The 23,057-nt window shown below is 44.1% G+C and overlaps 1 protein-coding gene across 2 annotated transcripts in view; it reads left to right on the plus strand.

Annotated features, from left to right (window-relative positions):
- The first annotated feature begins 5,484 nt into the window (after nt 1-5,484).
- Nucleotides 5,485-23,057, plus strand: part of GSK3B (glycogen synthase kinase 3 beta) — an 89,408-nt gene continuing 71,835 nt past the window's right edge. For both annotated transcript variants that reach the window (XM_060763396.2, XM_060763397.2), the window contains exon 1: nt 5,485-6,688. In XM_060763396.2, coding sequence (XP_060619379.1) covers nt 6,601-6,688 — 88 coding nt within the window. In that variant the 5' untranslated portion in view covers nt 5,485-6,600. The remainder of the gene's footprint in view (nt 6,689-23,057) is intronic.

Consider the following 23,057-nt stretch of genomic DNA (forward strand, 5'->3'; position numbering starts at 1 on the left):
GACAATGCTACGGAAAATGGACTATGGACAGGCTTCGGACTAAGTCATTGGTCGTACAATTCGGATTTAGATATGGCCAACCTGTTTAGTACTATTTTAAATGGATGTTAATTTAATTGAATATTTTACTTACTATGTAACTGTTTTATTTGTTTGTATATGGGGGGCATCTAATTGTTGCCAGCTGAAAGCCGCCCCGAGTCCCCCTCCAGGGGTTGAGAAGGACGAGGTCCAAATATTTGAAATAAATAAATAAATCAGGCAATGTGGATTATCTGATAATCTGGATTATATGGCAGTGTAGAAAGGGTCTTTGGCTCCAGGGCTCTATCACTAACCCAGTTTATAGGGCACAATTCCAGGAAGTTCTGCTGAGCCAAGCGTCCCTGCATACTTCTGAACTAGTGGTTTCTGTGATCTAACCAAACTAATGTTTGGGTCAGATCTTTCATATATGTTCTATGTCTCACTCGCTCCAACAGATGAGCAGTGACAGCTTAGTCCTGGGGTCGAATTTACCAACTGTGGGCTCTTCCACACAGCCATATAACCCAGAATATTAAGGCACAACGTCTGCTTTGAATTGGATTATCCGAGTCCACACTGCCATGTAATCCAATTCAATGCGGACTGTATACAGCTGTGTGGAAGGGACCTGGGTTACAGGCAAGTGGAAGGACCACATAGCTACCTTTGATGAAGATTTAGGAGTTTCCATGAAGTAGGTTTCCAGGTGGAAGGGGTCAGGTCAAGGGTTGGTTTGATGCGCTTTCCTCTCCACATGCTTCTCCTTTTATTTGTGCCTCCTCGAAATCCACAGAACTGTTGTCAGGGCCATAGCCAGAAAATTCTTTGGGGGAGGGGGGTTGAAATTTGGGGGAGGGTTGAAACCTGCCTTCTAGCTCACACTGAAGCAAAGAGCACAGCAGGGGGCAGAGCAGCCTTCAATAGCCTGCAGCTCCGCTCCTGTCAACCACCTCCACCAAGTCTGGCCTCCTTAATGAAAACATTCAAAAACCCCCTCCCAAACTTGGTTGCTTCACTGCATTGGCTATTGCTGCAAGTAATGACTGTGTGAATAAATAGTCAATATTTGCTTGCAGAGTTAATAATAATAATAATAAACCTTTATTTATACCCCGCTAACATCTCCCGAAGGACTCGGTGCGACTTACAAGAGGCTGAGGCCCAACACAACAAAAAACAACAGCATAACAAATACAACAATAAATAAACTCATAAAACAAGCAATAAACATTAAAACAATAGCAATAAACATTAGACATTAACACCATGACACATTTAAAAACTAAGGCCGGGCCAAATGTAATGATTAAAATTTTAAAATTCTGAACATGACAGGTGAGATGGATTGGTTTTTGGAGATAGGTGCGGTGTGCAGACAATCTTAAATCTCTAGTAAAGTGCATTTGGGACATGATGCTATTCTGGGAAGGCACACTGGAACAACCACATCTTCAAGCTCTTCCTAAAGACTGCCAATGTTGGGGCTTGTCTGATATCCTTAGGGAGAGAGTTCCAGAGTCGGGGGGCCACCACGGGGAAGGCCCTGTCCCTCGTCCCCACCAATTGCGCTTGCGACGCAGGTGGGATTGTGAGCAGGGCCTCACCAGATGATCGGAGAGATCGTGTGGGTTCATAAACGGAGATGTGGTCACGCAGGTAGGCGGGTCCCAAACCATTTAGGGCTTTGTAGGTAAGCACCTGCACCTTGAATTGGGTCCGGAAAATGAACGGCAGCCAGCCAATGGAGCTCCTTAAACAGGAGGGTTGACCTCTCTCTGTAAGGAGCACCAGTTAACAACCTGGCCGCAGCCCGTTGGACCAGTTGAAATTTCCGGGCGGTTTTCAAGGGCAGCCCCACGTAGAGCGCATTACAGTAATCCAATCTGGAGGGACTCTTGATTTTTTTCCCATCTCATAGACTTAGCATGGGGATTTGGTTAACCAGTTAACATTCATGAGTAAACCAGGTTTTTTTTAACCTGAAATTTCAAGCAAAAAGTGGATGCTAGAAACAATATCATACGAAAGCTGACTGGCACAACCTGGGGATCACAACCAGATACAGTGAAGACATGTGCCCTTGCGCTGTGCTACTCTGCTGCTGAGTACGCATGCCCAGTGTGGAACACATCTCACCACACTAAAACAGTGGATGTGGCTCTTAATGAGACATGTCGCATTATCACGGGGTGTCTGCGCCCTACACCACTGGAGAAATTACATAGCTTAGCCAGTATTGCACCACCTGACATCTGCCGGGAAGTAGCAGCCAATAGTGAAAGGACCAAGGCAGAGACATCTCCAGCTTATCCCTTGTTTGGGTATCAGCCAGCACGCCAACGACTTAAATCTAGACATAGTTTTCTAAGATCTACAGAGACACTCGCTGGAACACCTCAGCAAGCGCGAGTCCAAAAGTGGCAGGCCCAAACCCAGCACCTCAATCCATGGGTGATACCCAATGAGAGACTCCCTCCTGGGCACACAGAAGACTGGGCGACTTGGAAGGCGCTGAACAGACTGCGCTCTGGCACCACGAGATGCAGCGCCAACCTTCAGAAATGGGGCTACAAAGTGGAATCCTCGGCATGCGAGTGTGGAGAAGAGCAAACCACAGACCACCTGCTGCAATGCAACCTGAGCCCTGCTACATGCACAATGGAGGACCTTCTTGCAGCAACACTGGAAGCACTCCAAGTGGCCAGATACTGGTCAAAGGACATTTAACCAACTACCAAACTCACAAGATGTGTATTTTTCTGTCTGTTTGCTTTGTTCTGTTGTTGTTGTTCATTCGTTCAGTCGTCTCCGACTCTTCGTGACCTCATGGACCAGCCCACGCCAGAGCTCCCTGTCGGCCGTCACCACCCCCAGCTCCTTCAAGGTCAGTCCAGTCACTTCAAGGATGCCGTCCATCCATCTTGCCCTTGGTCGGCCCCTCTTCCTTTTGCCTTCCACTTTCCCTAGCATAATTGTCTTCTCCAGGCTTTGCTGTCTCCTCATGATGTGGCCAAAGTACTTCAACTTTGTCTCTAGTACCCTTCCTTCCAGTGAGCAGCCGGGCTTTATTTCCTGGAGGATGGACTGGTTGGATCTTCTCGCAGTCCAAGGCACTCTCAGCACTTTCCTCCAACACCACAGCTCAAAAGCATTGATCTTCCTTTGCTCAGCCTTCCCTAAGGTCCAGCTCTCACATCTGTAGGTGACTACAGGGAATACCATGGCTTTGACCAGGCGGATCTTTGTTGCCAGTCTGATGTCTCTACTCTTCACTATTTTATCGAGACTGGACATTGCTCTCCTCCCAAGAAGTTCTGTTCTGTTAGAAATGTAATATATAATGGACTGTAATGCTACCCCTCTATTCTGCTTTGGTTAGACCACATCTGGAATATTGTGTCCAATTCTGGGCACCACAATTCAAGAGAGATATTGACAAGCTGGAATGTGTCCAGAGGAGGGCGACTAAAATGATCAAGGGTCTAGAGAACAAGCCCTATGAGGAGCGGCTTAGGGAACTGGGCATGTTTAGCCTGAAGAAGAGAAGGCTGAGAGGAGATATGATAACCATGTATAAATATGTGAGAGGAAGCCACAGGGAGGAGGGAGCAAGCTTGTTTTCTGCTTCCTTGGAGACTAGGACGCGGAACAATGGCTTCAAACTACAAGAGAGGAGATTCCATCTGAACATGAGGAAGAACTTCCTGACTGTGAGAGGGCTTGACAAATGCAAGGCTGGGGTAAAAATTTCTGGAAGAAACATTAACAACTTTAGATATGCAGATGATACCACTTTGATGGCCGAAAGCGAGGAGGAGCTGGGGAGCCTTCTAATCAAGGTGAAAGAAGAAAGCGCAAAAACTGGGTTGCAGTTAAACATAAAAAAACAAAGATTATGGCAACAAGAATGATTGACAACTGGGAAATTGACGGGGGAAATGTAGAGGCAGTGACAGACTTTGTAGTTCTAGGAGCAAAGATTACTGCAGATGCAGACTGTAGCCAGAAAATCAGGAGACGCTTACTTCTTGGGAGGAGAGCAATGTCCAATCTCGATATGATAGTGAAAAGTAGAGACATCACACTGGCAACCAAGATCCGCATAGTTAAAGCAATGGTATTCCCCATAGTAACCTATGGATGTGAGAGCTGGACCACAGGGAAGGCTGAGCGAAGGAAGATAGATGCTTTTGAACTCTGGTGCTGGAGGAAAGTTCTGAGAGTGCCTTGGACAGTGAGAAGATCCAACCAGTCCATACTTCAGGAAATAAAGCCCAACCCAAACTACAAGAGAGGAGATTCCATCTGAACATTAGGAAGAACTTCCTGACTGTGAGAGCCGTTCAGCAGTGGAACTCTCTGCCCCGGAGTGTGGTGGAGGCTCCTTCTTTGGAAGCTTTTAAGCAGAGGCTGGATGGCCATCTTTCAGGGGTGATTTGAATGCAATATTCCTGCTTCTTGGCAGGGGGTTGGACTGGATGGCCCATGAGGTCTCTTCCAACTCTTTGATTCTATGACTGGTTGCTCTGACACGACAAATAAATACCTGAAATTTGGGGGGGGGGGGGGGGTTGAATCCCTAACACCTCCCCCCCCCCTCCCCCAGTTACAGGCCTGACTGTTAAGAACCAGCATATGACATCTGCGTCCTCAGAGCCAACTGCATTCAGGGCTACCAGGCCTAGCCAAGCAGAGGCCTGCCTTGTCCCTCATGGGCGGGGCGGGGCTGGGCGGGGCCGGGCTTTGCCAGGAGCCAAGGCCTCAGCCAGTCCCCATTTCAGTTCAACCAGGGTAACTCAAAGGGCCGGCCCCTTTGCCACTGGGTTCAGGCCACTTGACCCAATGGGCCCTGAGATAACAATAAACCAGGGGCAGCCCATCCTCACGGGCCGGGCTCCCACTGCTTCCCCTCCGCAGGAAGGCGGGCGGGCGCGCGAGGCGCCCCTCCCTGCCTCCCTCAGAGGCGAGGCGCGCGACCCGCGGGGGGGGGGGGAGGGGCAGCCTGGAGGCACCTGCGCCTCTGAGGAGGGCTCCCCTCACGCCGCGGAGCATTGGCAACGAGGAGCCAATCAGAAGTGGCGCTTCTCTTCACCACCCCCCTCCCTCCCTGCCTCCGCCCGGAACCATGCCCGCATCAAGCTGACTCCTTCTTTTCCCTTCTCCGCTGAGCCTGGCTGGCGACATGGGGCGGAGGAGGGCGGCTCTTCCTGGGTCCAAGCCCCGCCTCCTTTGCCTCAGCTCTTCTTCGGCCCTGTCCTTCCATCGTGGGAAACGTCGGGTCGCCCCATTGTTCCTTCCTAGAGACAATTTAGGGACAGAGCCTTCCTATTGGATGCCGGAAGGGAAGGGGTGGACGGTTCGGGTTTTTTTCCCCTCCTATGATTGGCTGCAAACGCCGTGCCGGGGGGGGGGGGGGAAGGGGGGCGGGCCCTGCGCAGAAGAAACCTTTCTGATTGGGCCGCCGATCGCACTCGGGTTCGGCCAGGCTCGGGTGTTCGGCTTGGCGTTCACGGAGGGCGCTTAGCGAGATTGCGTAAGCCTTGGCTTGAAAGAGAGAGAGAGCGCGAGCGAGGGCCGCAGCGCTCCCTGAAGGCCTGGCGGAAGGCTGCTCTATCCTCGCGCCACCTTGCGCCTCCTTTTCGCGAGGGAGCGCGCGCAAGACCGCAACGGCCCCTCTGCTTCCACCACCACCACCACGCCGCAGCGGACAAAGGAACTCGGGCGGAGAGGCGGGGCCGCGCGCGGGCAGGCGGGAGGGAGAGAGGGAGGAGCCCCTGACGCCGCCCACAGAAGCAGCAGCAGGAGAGAGAGAGAGAGAGAGAGGGAGTGAGGGGAAGAGGAGGAGGGGAAGAGAGGGAGGGAAAGAGGAGGAGGAGGAGGAGACTCGCGCCCCGCCGCCATGGCCGGCCCCGCCGCTCTCGTTGTCCTCCAGCCGCACTGCAGCGCCCTCCGCCTCAGCCGCCCCTCCTCGCCCGCCGCGGGGACGCCATGAGCCGCCGCCGCAGCAGCAACAGCAGCAGCACCGCCAGCACCAGGAAGAAAGGGAGCCAGGCCTGAGGAGGGAGGAGCCGCCCGCTGCCAGGCCGCCGCCCCGCGCCCTTTCGCCTCCCCAGCCGCTTCCTGCTCTCTCTCTCTCTCTCCTTCCTTCCTTCCCTTCCTCCCACCACAGCTCCCCCCCGCCCTTTAATTGAGGCGCTAGTGCTCTTCCGCCGGGAGAAATAGTCCCTGCCTCCACGCTGAGGGAAGGAAGAAGGGCCCACTCTCTCTCATTTTCTCTCTCTCTTCCTCCTGTGACTGGCTGCCGGGGAAGGAAGGCCTTCTCGACGCCGCTTCCGCTCTTTCCAAGGAGGAGGATGGCGGGCCCCCGGTGAGGCCTGAGAGAGAGAACGAGGCGTGCCCCTTTCCTCCCTTCCATCCCTTCCTTCCTCTTCGAGAGCGGGGGAAGGGCGGGCCCCGGCTCTGCATGCCCTGCCCGCCTTCCTCGCTCGCCACCTGAGGGCCCGGCAAGGAGCGCAGCAGCAGGAAGAGGAGGAGGAAGGGCAGGAGGCCGGGAGCGGAGGGAAGGCAGCCACCATGTCGGGCCGGCCCAGGACCACCTCCTTCGCCGAGAGCTGCAAGCCCGTGCAGCAGCCCTCCGCCTTCGGCAGCATGAAAGTCAGCCGTGAGTACACACAGGCCTCGGAAGGGGGAGGCCTTCCTTCCTTCCTTCCTTCCTTGCCTCTCCCTCGCCCCCCTCCCCTCTTTGATTCACAATCAGCCCCTTGAGGACGTGGCCGTCAGATGCCGGCCTGCCTGCCTTTGGCTCTCTCTCTTTCTCTGGCCTGCCATTTCCCCGCCCGTTCACGGCCCCATTTCAGAAGCAGTGAGTCAGGGAAATCCTTCAGTGCTTCTCAACCTTGGGTCCCCAGATGTTTTTGCCCTCCAACTCCCAGAAATCCCAGCCAGTTGTTAGGATTTCAAGGAATTGTAGGCCAAAAACATCTGGGGACCCCAGGTTGATAACCTCTAATGCAGTGGTTCTCAACCTTGGGTCCCCAGATTTGTTTGGTCTCCAACTCCCAGAAATCCCAGCCAGTCTACCAGCTGTTAGGATTTCTGGGAGCTGAAGGCCAAAAACATCTGGGGACCCCAAGTTGAGAACCACTAATGCGTGGTTCTCAACCTGGGGTCCCCAAATGTGTTTGGCCTACAATTCCCAGTAATCCCAGCCAGTTTACCAGCTGTTAGGATTTCTGGGAATTGTAGGCCAAAAACATCTGGGGACCCCAGGTTGATAACCACTAATGCAGTGGTTCTCAACCTTGGGTCCCCAGATGTGTTTGGCCTACAATTCCCAGTAACCCCAGCCAGTTTACCAGCTGTTAGGATTTCTGGGAATTGTAGGCCAAAAACATCTGGGGACCCCAGGTTGAGAACCACTGCACTAATGGATGGTGGCCTCAGCTTGACGGAATCAGTCGCCTTTCTGAGGCGCGGCCTGTGGGCTCATTTCATTCCAGAGAGAGAGAGAGGTACCTGCCTGCTTACCGAGATGTGGAAAATTACTGACTTAGTTATGCATGCTGTTGAGGAGGTTTTAATGGGCTATCCCATTATGCATACATTGGGAGATGGGCGGTACAGAGAAAGTCATTTATTATAATTTATAATAATAATAATAATACTTTTCCTAACTCCAACAGACCTCACTACCTCTGAGGATGCTTGCCATAGATGCAGGCGAAACGTCAGGAGAAAATGCCTCTAGAACATGGCCATATAGCCCGAAAAACCCACAAGAACCTAATAATAATAATAATGTATCTGTGTTGTTTCTATTGGCCTAAGGCGGTCCCTATAGGAAAAGGCGGTCCCCTATAGGAAAAATAATCTGTACCCAAAGTGTGGTCGATTGTACAAATCTTTACATTTTGGTTAAAAACCTTCTGTGAAACTGACCTCACTATCTCTGAGGATGCTTGCCATAGATGCAGGCGAAACGTCAGGAGAGAATGCCTCTAGAACATGGCCATATAGCCCGAAAAAACCTACAACAACCCTGTCACAGAGATATTTGCTTAAAATCCCCTCCAATGGAGTCACAGCTCGATATAGGTTTCTTTTAAGGATTGTTGCTGCCAGTTGGAAACGTGGCAGCATTTCAACCCATTTATTTCTCAGATATGTTCAGCCTGAATTAAAGATTGGATCGGACTGGATGGCAAGAAGCCTGCAGAATGTGTCATCCTCCAAGCTAAGCATTACCTGTCAGCCAGGTGTCAGTCTCCTCCCCATTTCTTTGAAGTACCAAGTGTCTCTGCCACAAATTCAGTATTATTTATTTATTTCGAGCATTTCTACCCCATCCTTCTCAACCCCCGAAGGGGGACTCAGAACGGCTTACATTTGGCACAATTTGGCATTTTGACATTTGGCACATTTGGCATCCATATCCAAAGCACTATTTATGCCTACTGTCCAAAAGCCTGGTCCCAAAACCACGACTTAAGTTTCTTCCTAAAAGACAGGAGGGATGAAGCCGATCTTAACTCATTGGGAAGCGAGTTCCACAGGCCAAGAAGGCCTAAGGCAGTGCTTCTCAACCTGTGGGTCCCCAGATGTTTTGGCGTCCAACTCCCAGAAATCCTAATAGTTGGTAAACCGGCTGGGATTTCTGGGAGTTGTAGGCCAAAACACCTGGGGACTCATAGGTTGAGAACCACTGGCCTAAGGGTTTAGGTGCTACATTGTAATGGCCAGATACATATTTGCTTCAAATTGCCTGCTGACTTATGGCGACAACATGAATTTCAAAGCATTTTCCTACAGAAATAATAATAATAATAATTTATATTCTGCTTTCTTCTCTTAAATTATTCACAGAACTAAAAACAGTACAAATTACCTGCTTACGGTGTGACATGAATTTCAAAGGGTTTTCTTGAAGAAGGAATAATAATTATAATTTGTATTCTGCTTTCTTCCCTTAAATTATTCACAAAACCAAAAAAAAGAGTACCAATTACCATTATCATACCTAAAACATAAACACTCACATCTAGGACTATATAAAAAAATAGTAAAAAAACAGATTAAAATACATACAACACTTCACCCCACCCCTGATTCCATCTTAAATAAATTGTTCCTTGAAAGTCTTCCTGAATGGGAATGTTGTAGCCTACCACTGGAAGGATTTCAGGGAGTTCCAGAGTCAAGGGCTGCTACCAAAAAGTATATCTGTCTTTCTTTCAGTAGTGATGGGACCAAGAGAAGGGCCTCTCCTGAGGATCTCAGGGCCTGAACAGGTTCCTATAGGGAGATACAATCTGCCAAATGCCCTGGACCTGAGCCATACTCATTGGTAGTCTGTTGTCCAGGTATTAACCAGGTCTGGCCCTGCTTAGATTCCAAAATCAGATGGAAGGAGTTGGTTCTTTTAGGTATGGATGAGCTGTGGACCAATTCTGATTTTTTTTATTGCAGTCAAGATTTTCATGAAATTGCTACATTTACTGAGAGAAAAATGTAACACAGTTCGAAAATTACATTTTAGTTCAAAAAAGCACAGGAACATTGCACATATTTAATTTGTGCAGACCCTTGAGAAATTGTAGTCCAATTTACCACCAGTTTAACAACACAGCATATGGATTTATACATTTTCATTTATATTATTGTATTTTGCCCTGCCTTTCTATTAAAAATATTGCTTAAGGCGGCTAATATCCTTCAAAATTAAAAATTAATTAGATAATGGAAACAATTGAAATAATCACAGTAACTGAAACAATTAAACTCCTTAGCAAACAATTTTAAAAGGTGAACCATTCATTTCAGTGACATTTGTTTGGTTAATTTTATTCTGTTGAAAATTAAAGTTGACAATAGTAGTTAAAACCAAATGCATATTAATATCTATTGTTAGCCAGAACTTTGATGTCGCTTCTTATAGTAGTGTCTTTATAGTGTTTCTTCCATTGACAATTTAGAACTATTTTACATACAAAAGTGTAATCTTACAATTTCAACATAGAAGCATGCCTTGCTGAGTTCTGTTGTGTGTGATTTAGATGTGATTTCAGTGTAAAGCACAAACTGTCTTTAAAGAAAGTCTTTGTTCTTGAAATATTAAATGCACTAGTTGGATAAAGCTGCACACCACAATGCCAGGATATGGTTTCCAGTTTTTTTCTAAACTTAAAAGTTATTTTTCTTAATTCTATAAGTTCTCTTGTCTAGAAGAGCTTAAAAACATAAATTAATACGAACAATGTAAGATTGCAGGCAGGTTCTAAATGTAGGTGTATTTGCAACTAACAGTCTTGTGGGTCAGGTTGTAGTTGCGATAAAATCAATGGCTTGTAGATTGGGTGGGGTAATACTTAATATCTGCACCAAATGCCAAGAGGGCCATCTTGATGAAGGTGAATTTGAGATACTCTGATATCTGCATTTAAATCTTGGTGGAGGAGCTTTCCATTTGCTTAATGACCATTTGCCTGGCATTTGAGGCATGGCATGAAATGACCTTTGTCTTTTAATTCTTGTTTAAAAGCAGGGATTTATTATGTTCCAGTGTGGTCATGACATATTCTGTGCCACATTACCCTGGTCTAAATTTCCAATAGCAATTACTTATTCATATTATTTTCCACTTTCTTTTTATTTTTTATTCAGATTTATACTGCAGGCATTCTAGGCCCCATTCGGGTTACAATCACCAGCCAGTTTACCAGCTGTTAGGATTTCTTGGAGTTGAAGGCCAAAACATCTGGGGACTCAGGTTGAGAACTACTGATTTAGAGCATTGCATTGCCATGCAGTAGTAACTCAATAGGCGCACCCAGTTTGTAACTAGCACCTGGTATTTAGATCATGGTTTTTACATTTGTGACAATCTCAGTAAGGTACATACTTTTTGTATTCTTGATTTGTACTTGTGTACATATGGGTACACCTACACTGTAGAATTAAATGCAGCTTTAACTGCCATGGTTCAGCTATGAAATCATGGGAGTTGTAGTTCGGAAAAGAACAGCCAAATTCCTTGCAAAACTAGAGCTGCCATGATTCCATAGCCCCAACATGGTGGCTGCCTAGTTAAAGTGGTGTCAAACTGCATTAATTCTACAGTATAGCTGCACCTTGTGTCTACAACATTATTAAGCCTCCTCCAAATTGACAGAAAAGTTGGATTGAATAACCTCTGGGATATTTTATGTCCACATGAATTCTCAAGCATTTCAGAGAGATACAACTGTCCCATTGCCACAAGATACTTTGTGAATGTTGAGTGGAAGATATTTTAATGTGCTTCACCCAGAGCCAGAAAACATTTGACTTGTATAGTTTGTAGACCTGAAACATTAGCTTTAGAGCCTTCTTTCCAATTGAAATAAAAAAAAACTTTGTTGTGAATTCCTCAGTTTGTTAAATATCTGAACACACAAACATCTGAAGGGAAACAGCAGTTTTTATTTATTTACAGGATAATCTAGTGTTAATGGCATCCTGAGATCATTTTTATTCCAGTAAAAAAAAAAAAACCCTGTTAAGGGCACAAACACAAAGGGGCACACTTTGTAGCTGTCACTTTGCAGACAAAGCTTGCCACTTTAACACTACAGATACTTTTGCAAACAAAAACGTGTTACATATGGTATACTACTGGTTTTATTCTGCAACCCTACATTTTCTGTCAAATGATGCTGACCTACATTCGATTTTTGGCTAGTTACTTTCTGCTAGTCTCAGGCCGATAAAAATGTTACCATGTTTTCTACTTGGTAGAACTATGTTCCAGCTGTGGTTGTGTGAAGGTAAAATACAATGCATTTGTCAGAAGAATTTTTGTCATAGCTGTTTTTGACTGCAAGCAAGGACACTTAACATGGCTTCTGGCAGATCTTGGGTACATAGACCTAAATCTTATTGTTAGTCCTGGTTAGACTACGCCTATTAAATCACCTAGATCTACCTATTTGATGACTAATTGTCCAACCATTAATGCAATGGATCTTTCACTAGGGCTAACCAACAGGATTCCAGTCATTGTTTGCAAGTCTGCTGATGACTGCCCTGTCTACACTGACTATTTAATACAGTTTGAAGCTTGCGTCATATAGTGGCAGCCAGATAACAAACTCCCAGAAAAGAGCATGAAAGAAAGACCTTAATATGTGTGGTTTGTGTAATCACTATACCAAGCTGGTTCCATGATTTCCTAGAAAGTGAAACCACTTTCTTCAATACCTATTTGAAACTGCATTAAATAGTTAGCGTAGATGGGGCCACAGTTGTAACATACTTACTTTCTACTTTAATTCAGTGTATATTCTGTAACAAAAGTGACTTTGAAAGGCCTAAAGTGTCTTGTTCATCGCTTAGGCCCGTCGCAAACTCTGTTCCTGCGGGAGAAAACCTTGCTAGCATGTCCCTGACGTCACGAGACTCCGCCTCTCTCCCCGCCCCTTTCTCCGCCCCTTTCTCTTTGCCAGCGTGGTTTTTCCTTTGCTAGGGCAGCATTGCCCGCATTTTCTCTCAGTTGGCAGAATTCAACTGAGAGAAAATGCGGGCAATGCTGCCCTAGCAAAGGAAAAACCACGCTGGCAAAGAGAAAGGGGCGGGGAGAGAGGCGCAGGCTCATGATGTCAAGGACTTGCTAGCAAGGTTTTCTCCCGCAGGAACCTAGTTTGCGACGGCTCTTAGGATTTGTAATTTTTATGCTCTGGGACCAATAGAGTTCCTTTGTGCATCTGATTTCACCATTAGTACTTTCAATCAGCTCACTCATTTGTAGTTCACTTTTTAGATTGCGAAGGATGGCACACATATTTTGCTTGAATTTCTCTTGTCTGGTCTGGGATTTATGTAAACCCCCAAAGATGTAAAATGTCAGACAAAGCAGTGGAATTAAATCTTTGGCATATGGAATCACATTATTCAAATTCCAGATAAAAAACAAATTTGAAGCTCACGTTTAGTGCTGACTAAGAATCTTGATCAGGAAGCTAATTATATACATTGGTTGAGATTTACTTGTGAGTTCATGTCCTGAAAAAGCCAAGTCAGGTGTAAACATTGAAATTATCTGTAGTTCTAAAAGAAAAGGTAATCCCAGTTCCTCTTATAAATAAATGGGCCAAAGAATCCTTTAGAAATCCTTTAGTAAAGGAACCCAAAGTTTGTTTTTAAAGTGCAATCTCAATTTCCTCCCCTCCTCTCTACTCTTTCTGAGGGAAAGAAGAAGTGCCTCGGCTCTTGCCTCTGCTGCTCTTCCTTTCTTTTGTTTCTCAGATGCCTCTGATGTCTCCTTCTCCTATAGAGGGAAAACCGCCAGCTTTGAGCCCTTAATTTCTTTAATTTGTGAGGGAGAACCTTAGCTTCATTGTGAAGACCCCACAATAACTTCATGGTGAAGCTATGTTGCTCCTGCACAAGTGAGGAAAATGAATGGTGTGGAGTTGGTGGAAGAGGAAAAGACGTCAGGGACAACCTAGATGCAAAGAAAAAGGAAGAGCAACATAGCCAAGTTTCTCCCTCAAAAGTGAACATGCAGAGTTAGCGGTTTTTCTGCTGGATGAGAAAGAGACAACAGAAGAAAAGAGTGGCAGAACTGAGGCCCGTCTTCTTTGCCGCCTCCTTTTCTCTTTAAAATGGCCAATCTAATGTTAAATTTTAACATAACCTGAAGCTTGAGAGAACAGCCTTCCTAAATAAGGGTCGATACCGCTTAAGATTTCATCCCAGCTCCCCACTACTCCAACCTGAGTCCAGCAACCTTCCCAGTTCCCAACTGAGACCCAACACTTCTAACAGCCTGACTGGGTCTATTGGTTGCGCCCCCTTTATTAGTTTGGTAATTTTGGTGCATACAAAAAGGAAATTTGTAGAGGTTATTTATTTTGTATCAAAAGCATTGCATAAATTAGTATAAAACTGATAAAAATCGAAGGAGCACAAGCAGCTAAATAACTTTTGACAAAAAATGGGCAACAGCGACCGCATTGTCTGTAGCCTCAAACAATTCTTTCTCTGTACATGAGACAGGACATTGCGGACAAGCATACAAATGTGGAGTTGTCTGTTCTACTCCACAATCACACAAGGTGGAAGATTCTTTTAGGTACTGCCATTTTGCCAGGCTGTCTTGATCTGGCCACTCCGCTTCTGAGTCTGTTCAGGGACTTCCAAGTTGCCCATTCTTGGTTTGCCCCTGGAGGAAGACTCGTGGGGGGCCATCCAATTGGGATTTCCTGGTTTAGCTGCACAGAGGGATATTTTTGCTGTTGCTGGGGGAATGTTAAGAGGAGTGGTGGTTTTCATGAATCTTTTCTTTGATAAAAGTCTACTGGGAGAAGTCTGCTAGCCATGCAGTGGATGGCTTTCACAGTGTTCAACCTTATTTCTCCCACATTTAGCAGCAACTTCTCATCACACATTGGGGGGAATGTCAGCTAGCTTGTAGAGTTTATCAACAGGTGTAGGTTCAAGACATCGTGTGATTATTCAGCATGTTTCATTCAATACTGTGTTCACCTGTTTCGTGCGGGCATACTTGTGCCAAACAGGGCAAGCATACTTGACAGTTGAGTTGCCTTGTCTTAGGCCAGGGCTGATGTTGTTATTAATTTTGGTTCTGCACCCCATGTGCTGCCAGTAAGTTTCCGTAGGATGTTATTGCATCCAGCTACTTGGTGTGCTTGGTGTTCATGTAGTGTTTCCTATATGTTCGTTTTCGATCTAAGGTGACACCAAGATATTTAGGATGGAAACTATGTTCAAGTTCTTTCCCTTCCCAGGTAATTTTCAATTTCCTGTTGGCTATGTGTAGAGGTAAAACCCTTGGAGGGGATAATGGCGGGTTCACTTTTATTCTCCTGTAGCGCTGCATGTGAACTCTCCCACAGTCTCTGTGGGCCATACCAAATCCTTGAGAGGGTCACATGTTGTGTAGGCCTGTCCTAGAGCACCTGGTGCTCATTGACACTGCTTAATTTCTGAGATCAGAGAGGATCAGGTGCCATTAGTGTATTTAGACTATGAGTTTTTTTATTCTATGCTGTAGTGGTACTCAATATTTCTTTCTGCTGCTAGTAACTATGCTAAATGACAGAGTAAAAATAAGTTTAAATGGGTAGAAACTATCAGTAACTTTTAGCTTGGAGAAAAGAGAGACGTGATAGCCACATTTAAATATTTCAGAAAAATGACATATTGAGGAGGAGTTGCAGTTGTTTTCTACAGCTCCAGTGAGATGGAACAGTAAACTGAAACAGCATGAAAAGAATTTCCATCTAAGCATCAAAAAGAACTTCCTGGTGGTAAGAGCTGTTTGACAGTGGAATATGCTGTCTCTGACTTTGGTGACGTTCCCTTCCTGGAGGTTTTTAAACAGAGGCTTGATAGCCATCTTTCAAGATTACTTTGATTGTGTATTCCCGCGCAGCAGAATGATGTTGGACTGGATGGCCCTTGTGGTCTCTTCCTAATCTATGATTCTTTGGACTCTCTGAAGCACACATATGGACCTGAACCTCCTAGATAGTTCTGCCCTCCTTCTTTAATGTCTACGCTCAGCCACCATTTCTTTAATTCTACTTCATTCCAATACTCTCTCTCTTTTAGCTAGCTAGAAACTTTTCTGTGTTTTTGTGGCACACAGTCATACTACTGCACATATAACTAAAGAAGTCTTCTCAGAATTTGGAATCCTGGAAAACTGGCTGAGATGGATGTATTACTTTCACACATAGAATTGGAATAATAGAAATGATGAAAGCTTCATGTTTCTCATATGCACTGTCTATTGTAAAGTTCTGAATGACCTTATGGAGACCTTTGCAATTTTAGAGCGAGGGTCCTGATTTTCAATTTTTTTGGATCCTGTTGCATTCCATTCTACTCTTACGACTATGTAATGCTTTTTTTCTTTGTAGTCTCTGTGAATCACACAAATGGCAGAGTACCTTCAGAACATTACAGAATTCTAGATATTCATTTTTTAGAAGTTACCCTGTCCAAACTCCCAGTTAACATATGAAAGTGGTTGCTGCCAAAATCCCAGTTCCATTTTGTCCTCTGCTGCAATAGAAACATGATATGAACCTTGTGTCTTCTCAGTCTTTAGACAGCATTTACAACTCTCCTGTTTTCTGGTGCCTGACCCCAGTTTGCCGTGTTGGCTGCCTCTGGTTATCCAACCCCAGACTATATTATGGCTGGTTCTCTTTTTGTATTCACGACTTGGGTTACTTACAGTCTTATGGCTTCCTTATATCTTCTACCACAAATTTCAAGAAATGTTTAGAATGTGGAAATAAAATCACCGATACTGGCACCCAGAATGAGCACCAACTTTGTCTAGGCGAGACTTACGTGTTTCACCCATCTTCTCATTGCCTGGCATTTACTCTCCAGGTTTGAAGAAATTGGGAGACATTCCTAAGAGCCCTCTGTGAAAATGTTTTCGGCACCAAATTTACCAGCAAAGCCAATAAAATTAGTGAAATCTTCCAAGACCCTGGGTCCTAAAACCTTCAGTACCACCGAAGATGATTTTAGCACCACTGGCCTCTTTGATTCACTTAATTCAGCCTAAGACAATACTACCAGTATCTTTGGTACTGACTGCCTCTTTTGCACCACCACCATTCTTGTGATCAGCTTTGACCCCTTCATCCACTTTGTTGGTCCAAGTCGCAATAAAACCATCACTACATGAATCAGCCCTGCGGAGATTGAAGAAATATCATCCCTTTGATGAGAACCTAGAGACCACCGATGCCTGGCCGGTCTTTTGGACCTGGACAGTCTGGTAAAGAAGAAGCATACAAAGAAGACCAAGCAGGGTTTGAAACCCATCCCATCTTTGCCCTCAGACCATTTAGTTATTGCTATCTCAATGGGCTTCTCAGTTATCACTTGCATCAATTCCTTTAGTATCTTGACTACCGCCTTCTTCCCCTCTCAGGTCTTACTCCTGAGCACTCCAAAGGGGAGATAGTGGACACATGACCAGCTGTCTACCAACCGACATAATGTCAACCCATGATTTGGCTGGCTTCACAGTGTAGATCAGAAATGGCTGTTTTGGAATCCTTCCTCCATAATCTTCCCCACTTCCTTCCTAGATCTCTCAGGATCAAGGTCAAGAAAATAGTCTGAAATGACCTTCAAGGGCTGGAGTGTTGGACTTAAACTAACAAAATGAATATAATCAAGGAGAAATTGATGGTTCTATATTTAGGCAAAGAAAATGAAATGTGCGAATGTACCACCTGGCTTGACAGCAAAATGTGTGGAAATGATGTAGGAATCTTCATAGAATATAAATATGAATCAATGGGTGATGCAGCAGTCAGAAAAGCCAGTGGCTTTTAGATGACCTCATCAGGAGTAAGGAAAATAATAGTGGAATGCTATTTGGTGGTGGTCTGACTTCATCTGGAATACTGGGTTCAGTTTTGGACACTATAACTTAATCGGGACATTGTCAAGCTGGAATATGTCCAAAGGAGGGTAACCAAGATGGTCTGGAAACAAAGGCCTATGGGAAATGGCTTGTGGAACTAAGCATGAGAGGAGACTATTGAGGCCCCTTCCACACAGCTGAATAAAATCCCACATTATCTGCTTTGAACTGGAATATATAGTAGTGTGGACTCAGATAACTGAGGGCCCTTCCACATAGCCCTATATTTGAAGGATGGTGAAGACCTGGCTGTGGGACCAAGCCTTTGGGGCAGTGCAATGAGGCAAAATGGTGTCCTGAGATGGTTTTAAAGCAACTTTTAATGTGAATATAAGTGATTTTAATGTTTGTATATATTTATGGTCTTATGTCCTGGCATGGAATGTTTGCCCTATATATGTTGTGCTCCGCCCTGAGTCCCCTGTGGGGTGAGAAGGGCGGAATATAAATGTTTTAAATAAATAATAATAAATATCCCAGAATATGAAGGCAGAAAATCCCACAATATCTACTTTGAATTGGGTTATTTGAATCCACACTCTGATAATGTAGGATTTTTTGCCTTGATATTCTGGGATATAGGGCTGTGTGGAAGGGCCCTTGGTTCAAAGCAGATATTGTGGGATTTTCTGCCTTGATATTCTGGGTTATATGACTGTGTGGAAGGGCTCTGAGAGAAGGGCCTTTTGATAGCCATATTTAAATATTCAAGGGGGTTGTTCTCTGGAGATTCAAGAAAAGTATTTTACCTAAACATTAGTAAGAACTTCCTGATGTTAAGATCAATTTAATAGTGAAAATAGAGTACTGTGAAGGGTACCAGACTCTCCCCCTTTGTGACTCTTATCTGAAACAGGTTAGAGAGGCATCTTCTTCGAGTATCTTAGCTGTACAGTATATTTCTGCCTGGCAGGGAGTTAGCTAAATGCTCCTTGTAGAGTCTTCCAATTCTATGATTCTATCACTATTATCAACTGGTGTCCAGGGTTTTTTTTGGCCAAACTAGTGGAGTGAATTGTGGTATTGCGGCTCCAGGAGTTCTTGGATGAAATAGATTCTGGATCCATTTCACTCTTATTTTAGGCCCAGATTGGATGTAGATATTGTTTGATCACCTTCATGTGGTGAATGCACCTGTTGGTTCCATTGAACTTTTTTGCCTTTTTCAATACTGTTAACCATAGTGTCCTGTTGAAAGAGGGCTTTGAGAATATATTGACACTGTAACTGCCCTGGTGCAATGCTGTAGAATCCTGGAAGTTGTAGTTTGATGAAACACCAGCACTTAGGCAAGGCAGGCTCAAGTCCTTGAAAAACTACAACTCCCATGATTCCATAGGATTGAACCATGTTAGTTAAAGAGCTATTCAACTACAATAATTCTATGGTGTAGGTGCACCCTTAGAGATACTCTTTTACAGCGATTATGTTCTTTTCTAGAAAAGTGTGCTTAAAAGGTGATTCTAGGGAATTCTTGTTTAACTCCTTGGTTGTTGGCCTCTGGTATCCTGCAGGACTTTCCCTTGCTTCCAAGCCGTTAATCATAAACATGATTTGATATTACCAGAATAGTGTTAATAACCAACTTCTTTTTATTTTCTACTGACCACTAAAGCAGAGATGTTAAATTTGTGCTCCCTCAGATGTTAGGGCTCCAACTTTCAGATGTCCTAGCCAGCTTGTCCAACAGCCAGGAATTCTGAAAACTGAAATCCAAAACATCTGGAGGGCCACAAGTTTGACACCACTCCTCTGCAGGATGCTCTTTTGGTTTTAAATCGTTAACTAGCAATAGTGGATTGGATGAAGGCAAACAAATTAAGCTTAGTATAGAAAGGTAAGATATGCCCCTGGACAGTCATGAAGTGGATTAGTCGACAAACTTATATAATAAATATCGGTGACTTACCTTATTATTACCAGGGTTAAATGTTTTAGTTTGCTCGGGAATTGCAGTTAGATTAATTCATCTTGTTCATATTTTGCAGCTATTTACATTATCCCTTTTAAAGAATGGTATGTTATAACTGTTTTTGGGCTGTTATACACTATTAGGGGAAAGGAAGAGATTTTTTTCCTACTTCTGACTAGGGCAAAGGTAGCAGAATATTGGTCTGAGTTCTGTTATCCCTAGAGATGTAAAGGCCTGGCACAAGGGAGTGGAGAAGAAAAAGAAAACCGCCTTTCCTGAAGGCATAAGTGAAGAGAAAATGAATTGTGCGGTTTTGCTTGAGAATTTTTACTACAATATTTAAGACAAGATATTACTATACCATATTTCACCAAATCTACGGAGCCATTGAGTGTAATGCTCAGCCAGTTTTTGAAGTTTTAATTTTGGGAAAAAAGATTTTCTTTTACTATTTTTTAGAATTTTCTCTGCATGCACAAGATATTGTTTTTGCTTTAACTTGGAAGTTTTATCTTGTTTGCATGATTTTTTTTTACTAGCGCTGTGGGCCCATTGGGGAGGCAAGGGAAGCATGAAGCAGCGCTTAGCTCACCCAGACCAGTAGCAGCCATCTGAATGAGGCTGGGGGCAAAATGGCAGGGGCTGGCAGAAGATATAAGGCAATGATGCTGTGCGTTTCAATTTTCATGTAAAAGGGCCCCATAAATTTGCAAAAGGAAAGCAATTATTGTGCAGATTTTTTTTAGCGTGGTTGGATAAGTACAGTATTTACAGTATTTCTACACCACAAATAGAGCAATCCTAATCTACGCCCTCCATAACTCTGCGCTTATGGACCTGGTAGAGAAGGAAACAAAAGTAATATGATCGCAGATTGCTTCTATAGGAAGCAAATGGAGTGGGTACATTCTTTTTATCTTGATGCATCTAGATCAGTGGTTCTCAACCTGGGAGTATCCAGGTGTTTTGGCTGCAACTCCCAGAAATCCCAGCCAGTTTACCAGCTGTTAGGATTTCTGGGAGTTGAAGGCCAAAACATCTCAACCCACAGGTTGAGAACCACTGATACAGGTAGAAATATTGCTGGACTCTTTTGAATTCCCTATCTCCCTTCAATTGAGGTTTTTGAAAGAAAGTTAACTTTCAAGCCACTCTTTCTGCATAGACTTGGCCTCTCTTATTCTTGCTTATTTGTCATTTGTGTACAAACCACCTTGAAAAATGTTGGGTAGTCATTATAGGAGCCTTCTTCCATTCTGTTCAAGTTGTTGTGGTGTGACTCTAATGTGAACATAAGTGGTTTTCTTGGGAAGATTTCTTCAGAGGGGGGTTATTTTTACCTTCCTCTGAGAGGTTGTGACTTACTTGTAGGTATACATGGCTGAGTGGGAATTCGAACTCTGGTCTCCATAATTAGTGTAACAGAAAGATATTTGGTATGATAGATCTCTGTATTCTGCGCCAGAAGGTAGCAATCAGGGGAATGCATTTACCACGTCATTGCGCAGATTTAGAAAAATAAGTTTTTTTAAAAGATCATGTAGTGACATTGGGGGTTTTGTGAACCAGTTGGGAAGAGCCAGTCTTTTGCAGCGTGATGGAACAAAGCACAGCATTTTCTGAAGTTAAGAATCATATGTGTTGTTGAAGGCTTTCATGGCTGGAATCACTGGGTTGCTGTAAGTTTTTTGGGTTGTATGGCCATGTTCTAGAAGCATTATCTCCTGACGTTTCACCTGCATCTATGGCAGGCATCCTCAGAGGTTGTGAGGATGCCTGCCATAGATGCAGGTGAAACGTTAGGAGAGAATGCTTCTGGAACATGGCCATACAACCCGAAAAACTTACAGCAACCCTTAAGAATAATAGTATTTGGGTGTGATTGGGCCAGTATGCATCTCATCTGCATTCAGTCAGAAAAAACTACAGGATGCATACTGATAGAAACTGATTATTTCCTAATGTGATGAAGTCCATAGTAAGGAGGAGAGGGCAAAGCCGTATTTCAGTAGCAGACCTGTGCGCTGTGCATGTATAAGGCTCTGCGTTTAGCCTCTTACTCACTCCAGTTATATGATGGCTATTGATGAACAAGAGCCCTTTCCGAGATCATTGAGGGACACACCAAGTCAAAGCAAGGAATGGTCTTTTTAAAGAAGATGTAAGATAGCTACACATATTCATAGAAGAGAGAGAGAGAAAATAGCATTTAGTATCATTAAGTGGTCACAGTTTAAATAGATTATTGCATTGGATTAGTCTACTGGGAAAACAGTTACAATAGGATAATAGAGTTTTGGAGTCACACCTTTAAGATGACACTATGCAAATGACATTTTGATCACTACAGAGTAATCAGAATAGTCATCCCCCATCTGTTTACAGCTCTCTGTACAAATTTTCCATGAGCAGAAATGTTTGTCAGCACAGAGCTGTTTTTGTTAATATTCATTGCCTGTTACCACTTTCAGTGTCAGAGAGTGCTGAATTGTCTTCTAAATTTTGCTGTGAAAACTACTGCAATGTTCATAATTATTTCAACATAACTAGGACTGTATTGTTGAAGACTTTCATGGCTGGAATCACTAGGTTCTTGTGGGTTTTTTTGGGCTATAGGGCCATGTTCTAGAGGCATTTCTCCTGACGTCAGTAGAAATGCCTCTAAATGCCTCTAAAACATGGCCCTATAGCCCGAAAAAACCCACAAGAACCTAATAACTAGGACTGTTAATAAGAATAGTTGTCAAAAGCTTTAAATATTTCTGATAAATATATATTAGGTTATTACTTATTTGAAATACAGTGTAGAAAAAGTGGGGGTGCAACCTAAATTACTTAATTTAAAAATGATTACAAGGGAGCAAAACTGTATTTATGTAGGTTTGCCCTTAGTTCTTTCCAATGGTCCATCTTCCAGTAGTCCATTTTGGGTGTGTATCTGGTTTAGTTCCCTTTCACAAAAAGAAATTGGAGGACTCTTTGGAGAACCCTCCCAGTTCTCAGTGGGAGGGGTGCTTTCCGGGTTAAATATAATGTCTCTGTTGTGCTTGAGATTTAAAAAATAATAATGCTAGAGATCCCTGTTGTGGTGTCTGTCTCTCAAGAGGATGTGATATTTTCCAGGGGTCCCTTGGGCATTATTTCATTACTTAAGGAATACTGGAAGGACTAGAGTGCAAGCACTCCTCTTTCAAAAATAAACCATATGTACTTGTGTATTATTCAATTTTCTTTGTCACATTGGACTAAAAAATCTGAGTCCCCTTATATAAGGTTTGGAAGCAAATTATGACAATAGCAGCTGTTAACTCTGTGTGGCATGAATGCATTCTGAAAAATGCAGGAGGAGAAATTTTATGATGTATTCCATGAGGATATTGATAATGGGCATTGTTGTCTATTTGATTACATGTGTGGCATTTAGCATATAGAAACATGATATATTGGTCAGTTAAAGTTTCTTTGCATGAGAGCCTTCATTAAATGCAGGCAACAATTTGATTAAATTGTCTGTATGCCACTAACATGGCAGATTCATTCCATTGTTCTCCAAGAAGGTTGAGAAACATTTGAGAATATCTGTATTCCCCCCCCCCCCCCCGGATGACCAACACTGAACAGATTATAGAAGGAGCCAATACAGCCCATAATTTAGTGTGTATT

The sequence above is a fragment of the Anolis sagrei genome, chromosome 2 (assembly GCF_037176765.1).
Source record: "Anolis sagrei isolate rAnoSag1 chromosome 2, rAnoSag1.mat, whole genome shotgun sequence".
Classification (NCBI taxonomy): Eukaryota; Metazoa; Chordata; class Lepidosauria; order Squamata; family Dactyloidae; genus Anolis; species Anolis sagrei.